The sequence below is a fragment of the Canis lupus genome, chromosome X (assembly GCF_048164855.1).
Source record: "Canis lupus baileyi chromosome X, mCanLup2.hap1, whole genome shotgun sequence".
Taxonomy (NCBI): Eukaryota; Metazoa; Chordata; class Mammalia; order Carnivora; family Canidae; genus Canis; species Canis lupus.
The window spans coordinates 66,348,981-66,363,015 of record NC_132876.1 but is presented as its reverse complement, the minus strand read 5'-3'; the positions used below and the strand labels follow the sequence as shown (position 1 = coordinate 66,363,015).

The 14,035-nt window shown below is 38.6% G+C and overlaps 1 protein-coding gene across 3 annotated transcripts in view; it reads right to left on the bottom strand.

Annotated features, from left to right (window-relative positions):
* Window positions 1–457: 457 nt before the first annotated feature.
* NEXMIF (neurite extension and migration factor) overlaps window positions 458–14,035 on the bottom strand; it is a 133,612-nt gene continuing 120,034 nt past the window's right edge. For 2 of the 3 annotated variants that reach the window (XM_072815125.1, XM_072815126.1), the window contains 3 exons: window positions 11,798–11,923; window positions 6,747–11,118; window positions 458–6,143 (listed from right to left, as the gene is read on the bottom strand). In XM_072815125.1, coding sequence (XP_072671226.1) covers window positions 6,050–6,143; window positions 6,747–11,118; window positions 11,798–11,876 — 4,545 coding nt within the window. In that variant the 5' untranslated portion in view covers window positions 11,877–11,923 and the 3' untranslated portion in view covers window positions 458–6,049. The remainder of the gene's footprint in view (window positions 6,144–6,746; window positions 11,119–11,797; window positions 11,924–14,035) is intronic. The other variant, XM_072815127.1, reaches the window with a different exon arrangement.

The window sequence follows — 14,035 nt, the reverse complement described above, 5'->3', positions numbered from 1 at the left end:
AACACTGCTCTAGACAACAAAGAACTTTTTAAAAGTTTTTATTTCAATTCCAGTCAGTTAACATACAGTGTAATATTAGTTTCCGGTGTACAATATAGTGATTCAACACTTCCATCATCTCCCAGTGCTCATCACAACAAGTGAACTCCTTAATCCACATCACCTATTTAACCCATCTCCCCACCCACCTAACCCCTGGTAAACATCAGTTTGTTCTCTATAGTTAAGAGTCTGTTTCTTAGCTTGCCTCTCTCTTTCTCTCTTTTTTCCCCCATTGCTCATTGGTTTTGCACCTTAAATTCCACCTATGAGTGGTATTTGTCTTTCTCTGGCTGACTGATTTCATGTAGCATAATAGTGTCTAGCTCCATCAATTTCTAGACAAAGAACTTTTTATTTGGGACATAGAATTTATTTAGAAATGTTTTGATTTCTGTTACATATGATTCCAAAGCAGTGTTTTTAAGCTTTTCTTTTTATTTATTCCATAAACAATAACAAAACTCAGCTAGGTACATTATGACAGTTTCACCATACACTCAGTCACAAATATTTAAAACTTTTGCAACAAGAACAACAAAACCAGAGGTGTTACAAGAATAATTTACAAGAAAATCTATAAAACAGCAAGAAGCTCACAAATGTTCATTTTCATTTGCACAAGATCACTACACTCTTTCACAACATGTTTTGTGTTACAAAATTCCCAACAAAAGTGTATTTTTTCTTTGTATTATGGTTTCTAAAACCAGAAACTTTGAAGTAAATATCCTTTTATTAGCACCCAGTGGTGCAGAAAAAGGAAAACTCTCACATACAGACACTTCACAGCACTTTTCTAAGAAAAATATACACTTACAAAATATGTTACAAATTGGCACACTTAAAAATATACAAGATTTTGTAGGCGTCTTAAGAGTGATCCTTAAGCTTTATACTTCAATTGACTCTACAGGTTATTTATAAAGCTTAACTCTGAAAGAAAAAAGGCAAACAATTTCCTAACATTTTAAAGTTGCAGTGTCATATGTCAAACAGAAACTTAGGTTACATTCATAAAAAGGGCCTCTAACATGTTTATTTTAAATTTTCTTAAATGTTTAAAGGGCTTGGGAGAGGAGAACAATGGAGATAATAGTTTCTTTAGCACCATAAATCAGTAATTTACTAAAGAGGTGCATTCAGTTTTATGGAAATTAAATTAAGGACTAGTACATTCAAAACTGTAGGCAGCAAACTCTAGTCAGTGCTACAGGTATCCAAGTAGAGCATTTTAAGCTTTCAACCCTCTTCACTGGGAGTCAAAAACAAAAGGCCTCTTCTAATTTTCATTCTAAGCCTTATCTTTTGTGCTGTAAAACCAGGTATCTTTGAAAGAAGCAGGGTGATTTAAACATCTTTCTCCTTTCTGAAAGGGATGTCTTAGATTCAGAAACCACTGAACCTGATAGGTGGACCAGACATCTTTTCCATTCAATGTTGAGTGTTTCTTTTCTACTTACCTAGATACTGATTCTAAAAGCCTCATTCACACCTTAAGCATTGTACTAAGCCTCTTTACATTGTCCTTCTCCAGTTGTTTCATTTCTTAGTTATGATTCTGAAACCAAGAGTACATCTCAAGTATCATGTAGCTACAATTGGGGCTCTGCTTCATGACTGTAGCTACTGTTTAATGCTCTGAATAAAAAATGTGCCTTAAAGGGTAGCCTGTGTACTGCCATCAAAATGGTCCCATGCTGGCTGAGGACCTTCAAGTTGATGACAGTGTTTCCCAAGTTAAACAGCACAGCTAAATTTTTTTCTCTCTTAGGTCCTTGAGAAACCTTTACAAGAATCCCTGGCCTACATTGTGTTGACAAGTTCCCTATTTTATCCCTACTTACTAAATGTTTGATTTTGGTACTAAACCTAAACATAATGGTGGGCTTAGTGAATTTTATCATTAGAAAATAAATTTCATATTAATTTTATTTCATAAAAGGACATATTCCTATAATAAGCTATCATTTAAAAAAATCCTAGGTAAAAATAAAACTCCAGAAATTAGATAATTGCTTAATAATCTAGGGGAAAAAACCTTATAGTTCTAGCTCTAGTTAGGACTAGCTAGTGCTCCATTCTTCTCTTCGGGACAGAAACTCAGTTCTCTTCAATTCTTGGAACTGTTCTGAGAGCATCTGTAAATTGAAGATGTGGCAGATCTGCGTCAGACTGGTTCAGCTTGGTAAGAGCAAGCTTGGTTAAGAGGTCCTTGGATGTGGTTTTTCTCCTTTAGGCAGTAAATGCTCATTAGGACCCACTAAAACAGAAATTCACTAAAACTGCAGAACCTCACATAACAGGACATAGGATGCTAGCCAGAGCTGTTTACAGCTTTTGAAACATCCTTTATGCTTCTCTCTCTTACATACATGCTTAGCCCCCTCCCTGTCCCTCCCTCCCCCCTGCACAAATACAGATGCTTCTCAGCAAGGAAAAAGATCAGAGAAGGTAAAAGTTGTCACAAAAGCCCACCTAGCACCAAAGACTTCAGGAAGATGGCTAAAGAAGTGACAGTCAAGGTAGTGCAGGAGGTTTGAAAAGATTAGGAGAAGGTAAGGCCTTAACACATAGTTGCACAGAATAACAAGAAGTCAGAAGAGAAAGCTTAGAGGAAGCAGCATATGTGAGGAAGTTGGTATATGAGATGCTGGAGAGGCCACTGGCCTAAGCCAGTTATCACAACCCAAACATAACCCCCAAATCTTGAAGAACCTTGGTCAAGGCTACAATTTCAGCACCCTCTCCACATAGTCTAGCATCTAACTAGGGCAGAAAAAGGATCAGAGATATTTTTACAGACCTTCAAGGAAAAGGAGTTTCCAACTTTCCTTAGTCATGTGAAATTCTCTCAAATTCTCTCTCTCTCTTTCTCTCTCTCTCACTCTGTATTTAAAATTAGATTTAAAAGTGGCCAAGACAATTAAGGATAACTAAGGGTGAGAAAGTTGCCCTCTGAAATTCCAGAAGTAGCCTGGCTAAGGTTCTTAAACTCTGACACTTTGAGGAGGTGGAATATAAAATTATAAAAGAAGAAAAATTCCAAGATCAAGGACTGACATTAAATAAGAAGAATAATGGAGAATACCATTTCCAGGAGAATAAAGATCAAATCGGATTCTGTTGAGGAGGCATAAATAGGAAGTAGCATCTCAGAGAGGTGTTAGAAAGGAGTGGTAATCAGGAATTTCAGATCAAGGAAAATTCCAAAAATCTGACTTGAAATATCAGTGATAGGACAAAACATTATTTTTATATCATGGTCCTCACTCCACTAAGGCAGGTGGTTGAATAAGGGAGCTCCAAAAAGTCAGGCCTACTATGTTGTGACAGGAAGAAAAAAAATGTGAGCAGTGACAGGACCAAAAAAGCCATAAAAACTGAAGAGCTCAGAATGTAATGTACTGAGAGGATATTAAATGAGATTAAGAGAATAAGCCTCTTCTTATCTTTCTATTAATCAAACTTAGTTTCTTGTTATGTTTTAGTACAAAATGACTGATTATAAGTCACTGAAACATATGTTAAAAACATATAATGCACGTAGGCCATTAAAAACGGTACTTTAAAATGTCAATTCTCTTTGGAGAAAGGGATGAACCGTGTCCTAGAATTGGCCCATAATGGGCTCCAGAGGAGCAACTGAAAGAGGTATCCATTCCAAAGTACTTGTGATAGCAAGTTCTGACAAGGAAATTGTTTCTGAAAGTTTCAGGCTGTCCTTCTACCCACCCCCACCCCATTTTACAAAGCTGAACTGATACTGAGAAAAACTGGGACAACTCCTCCCATACTTTTTTATATAAAACACATTGTACCCATGGAACATTTTCTGTATTTCTTCTTTAATTGCCACCTTTTGATTATATAAAAAGCACTCCATTCCTGTAAGTGACTTTGAGGTCTGGAGTCTTAGGGATCATAATACAAGAAGAGTTGCTGATTCCAAACCAAAATTTAGCTGCAAAACAGAAAAAATAAAAACAAAACAAATTCTAGATCCTAAGAACCAGCCATAGTATTAAGCATAAACAGCTAGCTATCAGAGTGGAGAAATAGAAGAAAGTGTTCCAGTTTGATTATTTTCCCTTCTGGACAGCAGCTGTAGAGTAGGAGACATGTTTCATCTGGTGCCTTTCCATTAAGTTATTGTCTAAGACTCACCGCACAAGAGCATCAAAGCCTAGGAACAGGCCTGAAGCAGCCTCACAAAATGCTCCTCACCCACTCGTTTCCATAGACACACACAATCACACCATCAAGAACACAGGCTTGTTCATTTTACTACCTAGTTATAAGTAGTAGAGCAGGCTGGTGAAAGGAATCATGAACTGGGAAGTGTATGTACTTATATATGTGACAGGCTTCCTTCCATTTCTCTCTGACTACTTTCAAATGTTGCTTCTCTGTTTGTGAATATATTTAGGTGGCAATGACTAGGTAGGTTTATATTTTCCTCAAGTTTTTCCTTTTGAAACATCTTCCTTTTTTTAAGTCTCCCTTTCCCCCACCCACTTATTCTCCACCCTCCCACCCACAGCCTATATATTCACAAGTTAATAGGTTAGTAACAGTATTAGTAAGAATAGTAAGAGTAACAACGACAACAACCAACAACATTAATAATATTAATCCCCTATATCTGTATAGCACTTTACGATCTACAAAGCGCTTTTACATCCATTATCTCATCTGTGCCATAATGCATCAGTCATTAGACACACAGGCCTTCAACTGTGCAAGGAAAATAGGTCAAATGTTAGAAGTCAAGTGGTGAATAAAGGGGAAGAAAAAGCAACACTAGTAGTGTTGAAGCTGTGAAATTTAAAGACAAAAGGGAGAAGGGCTGAATAAAAATGTGATTTCAAAAATGTATATAAAAAATTGAAATTTAAGTTTAGTGTTTGGCATCAAATACTAGTCATCCTCAGACTAAGTATATATGGCCCTGATTAGTTGTTACCACAAATTGTTCAGCTTATCTAATATATGTACTTAATTCATAGAAGTTGAACTGAGATGCCTTAACATTTTTTAAATGACATTGGCATTGCAAGATTAAACACTTAAAGAACACTAAAGCCATGATATGAGTGCACTTTTGACAAAACATTTATGAAACTACTTAAATAAAACAATCTATGTACTTCATTTATCATTAGTGTTGATTTTATAGCTATTTTATAATTTATCCCAGACTATTATAAAATATATAAAACTGAGATATAAAGTATCAGCAATATAACTTTGCACTTTAAATAATTTTCAGCTACAGATTTTGCTTTTAGAAAACAAACTTTAAAGCAGCTGTTTTGTTTCCTTGTAAAAGGTTTTATAAATGCATATATTAGGTCCCTGATGGACTTAGCTGTTATGATTTCCAGACTTTTTCAACAATTGAACTGTTAGACAATGGAACAAACAAAACTTTATTGTGACTTATTTAATTGTTCATGTTTCCATATAGGACAGTAGGGTTTAAAATTTCAAAATAATGTATGTATGCATATATATTTAAAAATTCATTAATGAACTTTAAACTGTGGGGTGAACCTGTGAGATGAGGTAAGGAAATTTGGCACATTTCAAACAGTATCCTTTAAGTTTTGGTAAATTGTGTAACACAACATATTTTTCCACTGTGATCTATAGGTGCTATCCACATAAGTGGGGGTGGTTAATAGCAAGAATCACTGGAATGTTTCTAGTAAATCAACAGGGACAAACTCCCCAAATACTCACAACCAAATGTTGATATAGCAGTAAAAATATATACAATACAGTCACTTGTTTGTAGTTTGGCACAATGTTTTCCTTTTCTTCCTTGGGTAAATAGTGCATAAACTACTTGTGCAACTGTATGACTTTTGAAGTCTTTTACATAAAACATCAGATTAAAGTTTGCTTCCAAAGACTTATTCCCACACTTCAAAATTCTTTTTTTTTAAGCACTTACATGTCAACATACATACCACAAGGCATATTTGAAAGAAATAAAACACAAACATCAAATGTCTTTCTGGAAAATATGAGTTTCTTCTTCAAACACAGGTAAAACCCAAAATGCTGTTTCTGCTTTTAGGAGATTGTAGTCGGAATCCCTGCAGAAAAACCAAACAATTTATGCCACCTTAGTTAGCTTTAGTGTATGTCCCACAAAGGGATCATACAATCTAAATTTGTTTATATCATACTAAATGCTGTATGATGCAGAAAGAAATACAAATACAGGGGGCACTAGAAAGCACTCCAACTTGCCACACGATGAGATTTTGTTTTTCCAAATTATGCTCTTTTTGCTTAAATGGTCTTGCCCTTTTGTCTATAAAACTTTTTGATTCTGTTGTTCAAAACTTTTTTTTTTTTTTACTGCAAAGCCCTTCCCTTCCCAAAATCATTCAAGAGCATATTTTAGTTCTATTTTCTCAATCAGTAAAAACTAATGCTGAATAGCAGAAAACGTAGCCTTGTTAGAGTTTATCCCTAGCTAAGCCATAACAAAATTGCCCAATCTTTTGGGTGGCTTAAAGGTGTAGGGATTTTTCATGCACTTTTTTTCTTTTTAATTTGAAAAAAGAAGGGAATGGGACAGTTTCTTTCATGCAAATTTTGCTTTCAAGAAGGAAAAAATGAGGGACTGTGGGCTTAGTAGGCAGTAGGAAAGCTAAGGGTACATCATCTCGGCCATTTTGGTGCAGTATTACCTTAGTTTTTCAAAAGAAGCTGTCCCAGCCTCATCCTTGTGGACCTGTTCTCGCTCCACGCACTTTCCCTTACACTTCTCATCTCTCAGGACCTTGGAGCTGGATTTGTGACGATATAACTTTTTGTGTGTTGGTCCATTATTGCCTAAAGTGCTCAGGTTATTATACTTTTTATCAAAGAAGGCAGAGCGAGAGTCCTCATAACCATGCATGTTTGCATGACCAGGATCACCTATCGCTGCTTTCCCATTGCTTTTACTCACACCCTTGATGGACCTGTGATTCTTAGTGGCTCCTGGGGACCCACTGTTGACTTTTTTCTTAGATTCCTGTGGTGTCCCAGCCAATATTTTGAGGGTTTTTAATTTTAGACTATTGGACTCTGGGGAGTAGAATATGTTGGGATCCCCATGGTGCTCCATGGGTTCCCAAAGGGGCTCTATGGAGGCCATCATGAATCTCTGTACATCTGCCATACCAGAGGCGATGTTGGATAAGATATAGGAAGGCTCCTGAAATTCCCGTTGGTCATCATCAAGGAGGTTATTGGTGTTGGTGCCCATGTTCAGGTCGCTCCAGGCTGAGCTGCTCTCCTTCCCCAAAGTCCAATCTCCAGAAAGTCCTTTTTGACTTGGTATCTTCATGGAGGCCACAGGGCTACCATGTTGGATACATTCGGCCAATGTCTTCTCTGTGGAGGATATGCTGTTGATTTGGCCTCCCCCACGGCCAATGCCAATTTGCATTTTCTCTCCATTAATTGCAGCCATGTATTTCCCTTTCTTCATCGACTTAGGGGCCTGGCGGGAGGTTTTGCCAGGTGGCTTTTCAATCCCTTTGTTGTTAGCTTTGAGAGATTTTTTCCTGGTGTTTTTCTGAGAAGAGCTTTGGTTCATAGCCGCACTCTTGTTGGGTGAACTTTTCTTTCTTGATTTTGACATTTTGTTGTTAGTACTCATTTGATCAGATGGATCATTAAATGCTGATAGGCAAGGAGTTTTTTGGAGCAGGCTGACAGAATCCTCATCATTGAACATATGGAACTGAAACTGATGGTTATTTAAAGCAAATCCATCATTCACTTGAACCTGCTGTGAAAGGGTACTGCAGTCCCATTTGGTTTTCTCCATATTGCCCAATGGTCCTGGGATGCCCTCTTGGAACTCCTTCAGTGTTCCTAGCATCTTGATACTCTCGCATCTGGTAATTTGAGGGGAAAGACTAGGGGTGTCAGGTGGGGACATCTCTGAGAGAGATGAGTGGCGGAATTTGTCAGGAGTGAAGTTGGAGATATCCAAGAGGTCAGTAGACTCCTTTAATGGTGTTATCTCATCAATACTCTGCTGGATCACCAGCTTGGGGCTGCAATGGGCTAGGAAGTCATCAGTAATATCATCATCACCATCCTTTTCACAGGATTTCAAGCTTAAGGAGCAATAATTGCTTGAGTTGACAGAGAGTGGGGCCATTGAATCAAAGCTAAAGAGCCGATCATCATCCATATTGGCTGGGCCCTGCTGGAAAGGAAAGCATATCTCTCCATTATTAAAGTGACATAATTGATAAGAGTCATCAGATGGGAGTTGGGTGTCTTGCACAGAGGCGTATAAGACCTTGTTGCAATTACTGCCACTACTATTGAGGCAGATTCGATTGTATGTTGTAGCTGTGAGGTTATTTCCCATGGAGACTACTTGGGAGACTCCAAATTCATTAGATTGGGTTGGAGCTATCTCCCTTGAAACTTCAGCCATGAATTCCGGGGGGCCAGAAGTAGGCTTGTTGGGCCACACATTTCCATAGTTGCTTGATTCTATTTTGAAGTTTTGGGATGACTGCTGCAGCTCAGACTCAGAGGATGCGGAAAGCACACAGTCCTGGACAGGCTGGAGAGGCACAAAAGATTTTTCCATTTGAGTGAGGCTGCCTTCATTTTGCTCTGGAGAATGGTGAGTGAAGTATGATATACCAGTATTATTTGACAAATCAGAAGCATCTAACAATGTCTGTAGATACCCTCCAGGGATTACAGGTATGTTGTTGGCAACATTAGCAGATGATAGAGGCATTTCAGAAGAACAGGTGGTTGGTAAGAAAGTAGAATTCTTAGAAACCTTTGCCTCATGAAATTCAGATAGATGAGAGCTGTTTGAGGTCCCAGGAATAGGCTCATTCTTTAAATTAGCCATAGAGGATTGATCTTCCAAAAGGGGGCTCATTTGAACAATTGGTTTATTTTCTTGCCCAGCTTTGATTTTCTTGGATTTTAACCTGGCTTCACTTTTAAATTTGATTTTGTTGAGCACTTTCCTTTCTGGCCCCTTAAATCCTGCATCTTGGGCTTTGACTTTTACTGAGTCAGGGCCTGTGACATCATTTAAATGCAATCCATTTGCACAGCTGGGTACAGCCAAAGGTGTTGACTTCAGAGTACCTTTCAGGCCTCCGTCTTCTTTACGAGCACTGCCTTGCTTCTGATCACTGCAGAGTGATATCTGCTTACTACTTGCTAAAGTTTCCACAGATGGGATTCTGTGAATTCTGTGCCTATTGCCAAGTTTAGATTTTCGTTTTCGAGCAGGTGGCAGAAATGACACCTCAAAGCTACCTGGTTCAAAGTTTTGTTTTTGGCATAAGGGTATCTTGTTGGAGTCAGTGTTGCTGTTTCTCTGTTTTTTCTTCTTCTGCCAGAACCCCTTCAAGGGGGCAAGCTTGGCATATTTGTTGAGCTGATTCTCACTCAAATTCACTGTTGTCTCACTGGAATCTACCCTTCCCAACTTCACCAGCATGTTCTTCTCACCTTTAAAGCGATTGATGATGATGTATTTGATAATAACAGGAGGCTCCTTACGGGTTACTTTTCTTCTCTTTTTGGGACACCATTCATCATCATCTTCTTCTTTGGAACCACCTGGAAGCCATTCTTTCCTCTCATTTACTTTTTCACCCTCTAGTGAATCAACGTCATATAGATAATCTTCACTGTACCTGACTTTTCTCTTGGCTCGCAGCCCATAGTTCTGCTGGGAGGAGGAGCTGCCAGAATTTGTGCCCCTAGCCATATAGCGGCTACAGTCCTTGATCTCCCCCATGGCATCATAAGAAACCTCAATGAAGGAATTGTCATCACCAAAATTCCCTGATGCCTCCAAGGAATTGTCAAGATGGCCCTGCTTTGGATTCTTAAATTGCCCTAATTCAGTCCCACTGCATGGTTTATTTAAGGCAGATTTTTCTCCATTATCCTTTTCATCCTTTTTCTCTATACCCTTATCTTCCTGTCCCTCTTCTTTGCCTTTCTTCTTGTCCAAGTTTTTATCCTCCTCCCCCCAGATGATATTCACATCAGGGACTTTGAATTGGGAAAGGTCACTGTTCTGTTTCAGGACCCCACTCTTAGACTCCCGCTTGGGGCAGGTAGTAAAGACACTGGGAAAAAAGTTGAATTGGGCATCCTCCTGCATTAGAAGGGTGGTCTTGTCTCGAACATTGTCCTGGAAGGACTCATACCGAATTTTCAAGGAACAGACATCACTGCCCAGTGTTGACTCATCATCATCGAACATGTAGTTATCCACATCTTCTTCAGAGAATAAGTTGACAGACAGCTCATTTTTGGAACAGAGGTCAAGCAGTTCAATCTTACTCTCACTAATGAAAGTCTCAAAGTAACCCCAATCCTGATTGGAATTTGCCAGCAAAGCCTCTTCTGTATTACACTTGTCTAACAGTAATGCCTCATAATAGCTTTTCTGAGCTGGATCCTCCAAGTCGATGTCAGATTTCTCAGCTTCTCGTTTTTCTCCTGCCCTTGATTTGTGCAAAGGGAAGCCTAGGAGCTGGTCTGAGAGCAGCTGCTCTCCATATTTCATGTTTTCTCCAGCATTAATACACTGAATTCCTATATCAGAAACTGCACAGGTTTCGTAATCCTTATTTAGATCACCAACTTTCAGACTGATCCCTGGCTCAGGATCTACTGCATCCTTGGATTCCATGAAGCAGCCCAAACAAGTCCGGCTTGGCTGCATGAGGCAGTCCCCATTCAGAGCTGAGATGCCTGCAGGCTCCATTATGGCGAATGGAGCTTTCTCACACTCATTGGGCAGTGACCATGTATGCAGGCTTTTTGCAACACCAGATGTAAGGGAGATGGCATTCACAGAAGCACTATTAGCAGCATGCTCAGGTGCTTCAATTAGCCCCAAAGGAGATGGAGGGCTCTGCATACAAGGTTTCTTAGAAGACAGAGGCAGGAGACCCCTGGGATACATCAGGGTCTCTTTTTGAACTATCGGTATAGGCTGGATTGGTGCAGCAGCTTCTAGAGCTGCCAGTGACTTTACTGCCACATCCTGGTCCTCTGAATCTGGAGAAAAGGGAAAGAAATGACAGAAATAAAGTTAATGGTCTTAGACCACACTCACTCTCTTTCCCTTGATCAGTTTCTGGTACTTGATCTTATATAAGCTAAGGCTCAGCTTCTTTTGTTTTAGAACTAGAAACTACAAAGCTAAAGAACAACACTGATTTTATATTGAATAGTCACACAAGTGAAAAACAGTATTTCTTTAGATTCAGCTTTTTCTTTAGACACAGACAGAGCTCTCTTCAGAAATAAGGTAATAACTGGACTGCTTGATCAATAGAAAAGTCAATTTCTCTGGGTGGGAAAATGCTCAGATGGGATATTTATGGTTTTAAGCTATAAAGCTTAGTCTTATCATTCACATCTCTGTTCTGGAAGTTTCTCTTAATCTAAACATTCCAAGCCACATATCAGAGTATATTTATAATTCACTAGGAATTTTGAGGAACTTAAGTATTCATCTGACAGAGATGATTTGCAAGAGCAAAGTGTTTGGATTAGATAACTCTTAGAGACCCTTTTAGCCCAGTTAGAAATTTAGTGGAATAAATTTAGGATTAATATCAATTTCAGAGGCACCCTAGACTTAACCTGCTCCAACTTGACAGACACTAAAAATTTATAGTAATAACAAAGACTACTAGGAGAGATAGTATATACCATAATGAAATTCTCTTACCATTTTCTTTGACCCCATTAATCAGAGTGTTTTCTCCATTGGCTGAGGCAACGACAGCCTTATCTTGTTGGTTATCCATGAATGTAACCTCTTATTGTTTCATTCCAAGTCCAAATGCTGTCCAACCTGCACATTTTAAATATATAATGTTAATCATTAAATGTATTTTTGCCTCTGTTTTAAGGTCATTTCAGTTAGAGAGGTCTAAAAAGGCTCACTGGAATTTACCTGTTTACAGACTGACTTCTTTTACTATTGTTTTTTTTTGTTTGTTTGTTTCATAGTTTATACCTGCTATATAAATCAATTTTAAAAATTTCATTTAAATTCAAGTTAGTTAGCATATAGTGTAGTATTAGTTTCAGGAGTAAAATTTAGTGTTTCATCACTTACATATAACACCCAGTGCTCATCCCAAGTGTCCTCTTTAATACCATCACCCATTTAGCCCATCCCCCACCCACCTCCCTCCATCAACCCTCAGTTCTCTCAACTATACAGTCTCTTATGGTTTGTCTCCCTCCCTGTTTTTATCTCATTTCAATTTTAAATATATACTTCATTCATACGTCCTAGATCTTTTATCCCCTCTAGACCACCTTACTATTCATAATGGAAATCTGAAGAAGCAAGAAAACTTACGCCTTCTCCCAGATACAAATATATTTAACCTAATCATGGCCAAAGGATGCAGAGTGAAGTCGAGAGTGGCCTGAGATAAGGAATGTATGTACGTGGTGATTGGCTTTATTTCTGCTTGCCTCATTTCTTCTTCAGATGATCTAAAGCTTTTCAAAAATAAGGTACTTCATACATACACACACATGTACATCACACTCAGATGTTTTCTCTCTGTGTCTTAAAATTTGACTGTTAGGGATGGAAAGAGGTAGAGAATTCCTTTCTTGGTTTCTCAACTTTCAGACCTGTTATTGACAAATATTCCTACCAGCCCAGCAAGATTTTAAAGTGTTACTACAAAGAGAATTTGAAATTTCTGAAAAGGTCCCTACATCATCTGGTATTTTCAGGACATAGAATACATATCTATATCCCATTATCTCCTGCCCACCTACCTGGTTGGTAGGTATATGCAAATCAATAGAAAACAAGGCCACATGAGATGGAGTTGTCTACCACATGCCATCACATCTATAAGTCCTCATTTATTACAACCCCCCTTTTTCTAGACCTTGTTCTCAGCCAAGTATCGTCTCTTTATTAAAAACACAGACTTTGGGTGCTTGGGTGGCTCAGTTGGTTAAGCATTCAACTCTTGATTTTGGCTCAGGTCATGATCTCAGGGTCCTGGGATCAAGCCCTGAGGTGGGCTCTGTGCTCAGCAGGGAATTTGAGGAATCTCTCTCTCTCTCTCTCTCTTCCTCTGCCCCTCCTCACCTCAAATAAATAAATCTTTTAAAGTAGCACAGACTGCTGATGGCCAAGCAGCTATTACAAAAATCTCAAATGTATAATCACTTATCTTACTACATGAATATACTATAAAAGATAGCTACAACATTCATGGAACAAGAAGCAGTGAGCAGAATTTTATATGATTCAATCTCTGTGACATTTTACCTATTTCCTTATCTGTAAAATAAGAAGTCTATATTAGGCAATCATCCAATTTAAAAAATATCAGATGGTCCTGAGTTTCCCCTAACATTTATATATCTGAATTGCCAAACTTTCTTCTCACTCTATACAAGACCTGACTTGAGAGCAGTCAATAAACCACAGGTGCCAGGGAAAAGAGAAAGATATGCTTAACTGTTGTATTTACACAAAAAGAAGGGCTGGAGATTTCTAGAAAGTGGAGAGGAGTGGCTAGCATGTCAAAGTCCCCATCTTTTGGCAAGAAGGGCTCATTTGTAGTGGAACTGAATAAACTGATCAGATGGTTGGCCCTCTGATTCAGAGAGAATCTTATGGGTCAGATGGAATCACACAGCTATCATGGATTCCTCTGTGCCAACTTTCCTTTTAAGAAACTCAGCGGAAGGGTGCGTGGATGGTTTGGTTGGTTAAGTGTCCAACTCTCGATCTCAGTTTAGGTCATGATCTCAGGGTCATGAGATGAAGCCCTGCGTCCAGTTCCATGCTGAGTGTGGAACCTGCTTAAGATTCTCTCTCTTTCTCCCTCTCTCTCTGTGCACACTCCAAATCCTGCTCATGCATGCTATCTCTCTCTAAAACAAAACAAAGCAAAACAAAACAAAAACAAAACTCAAATTT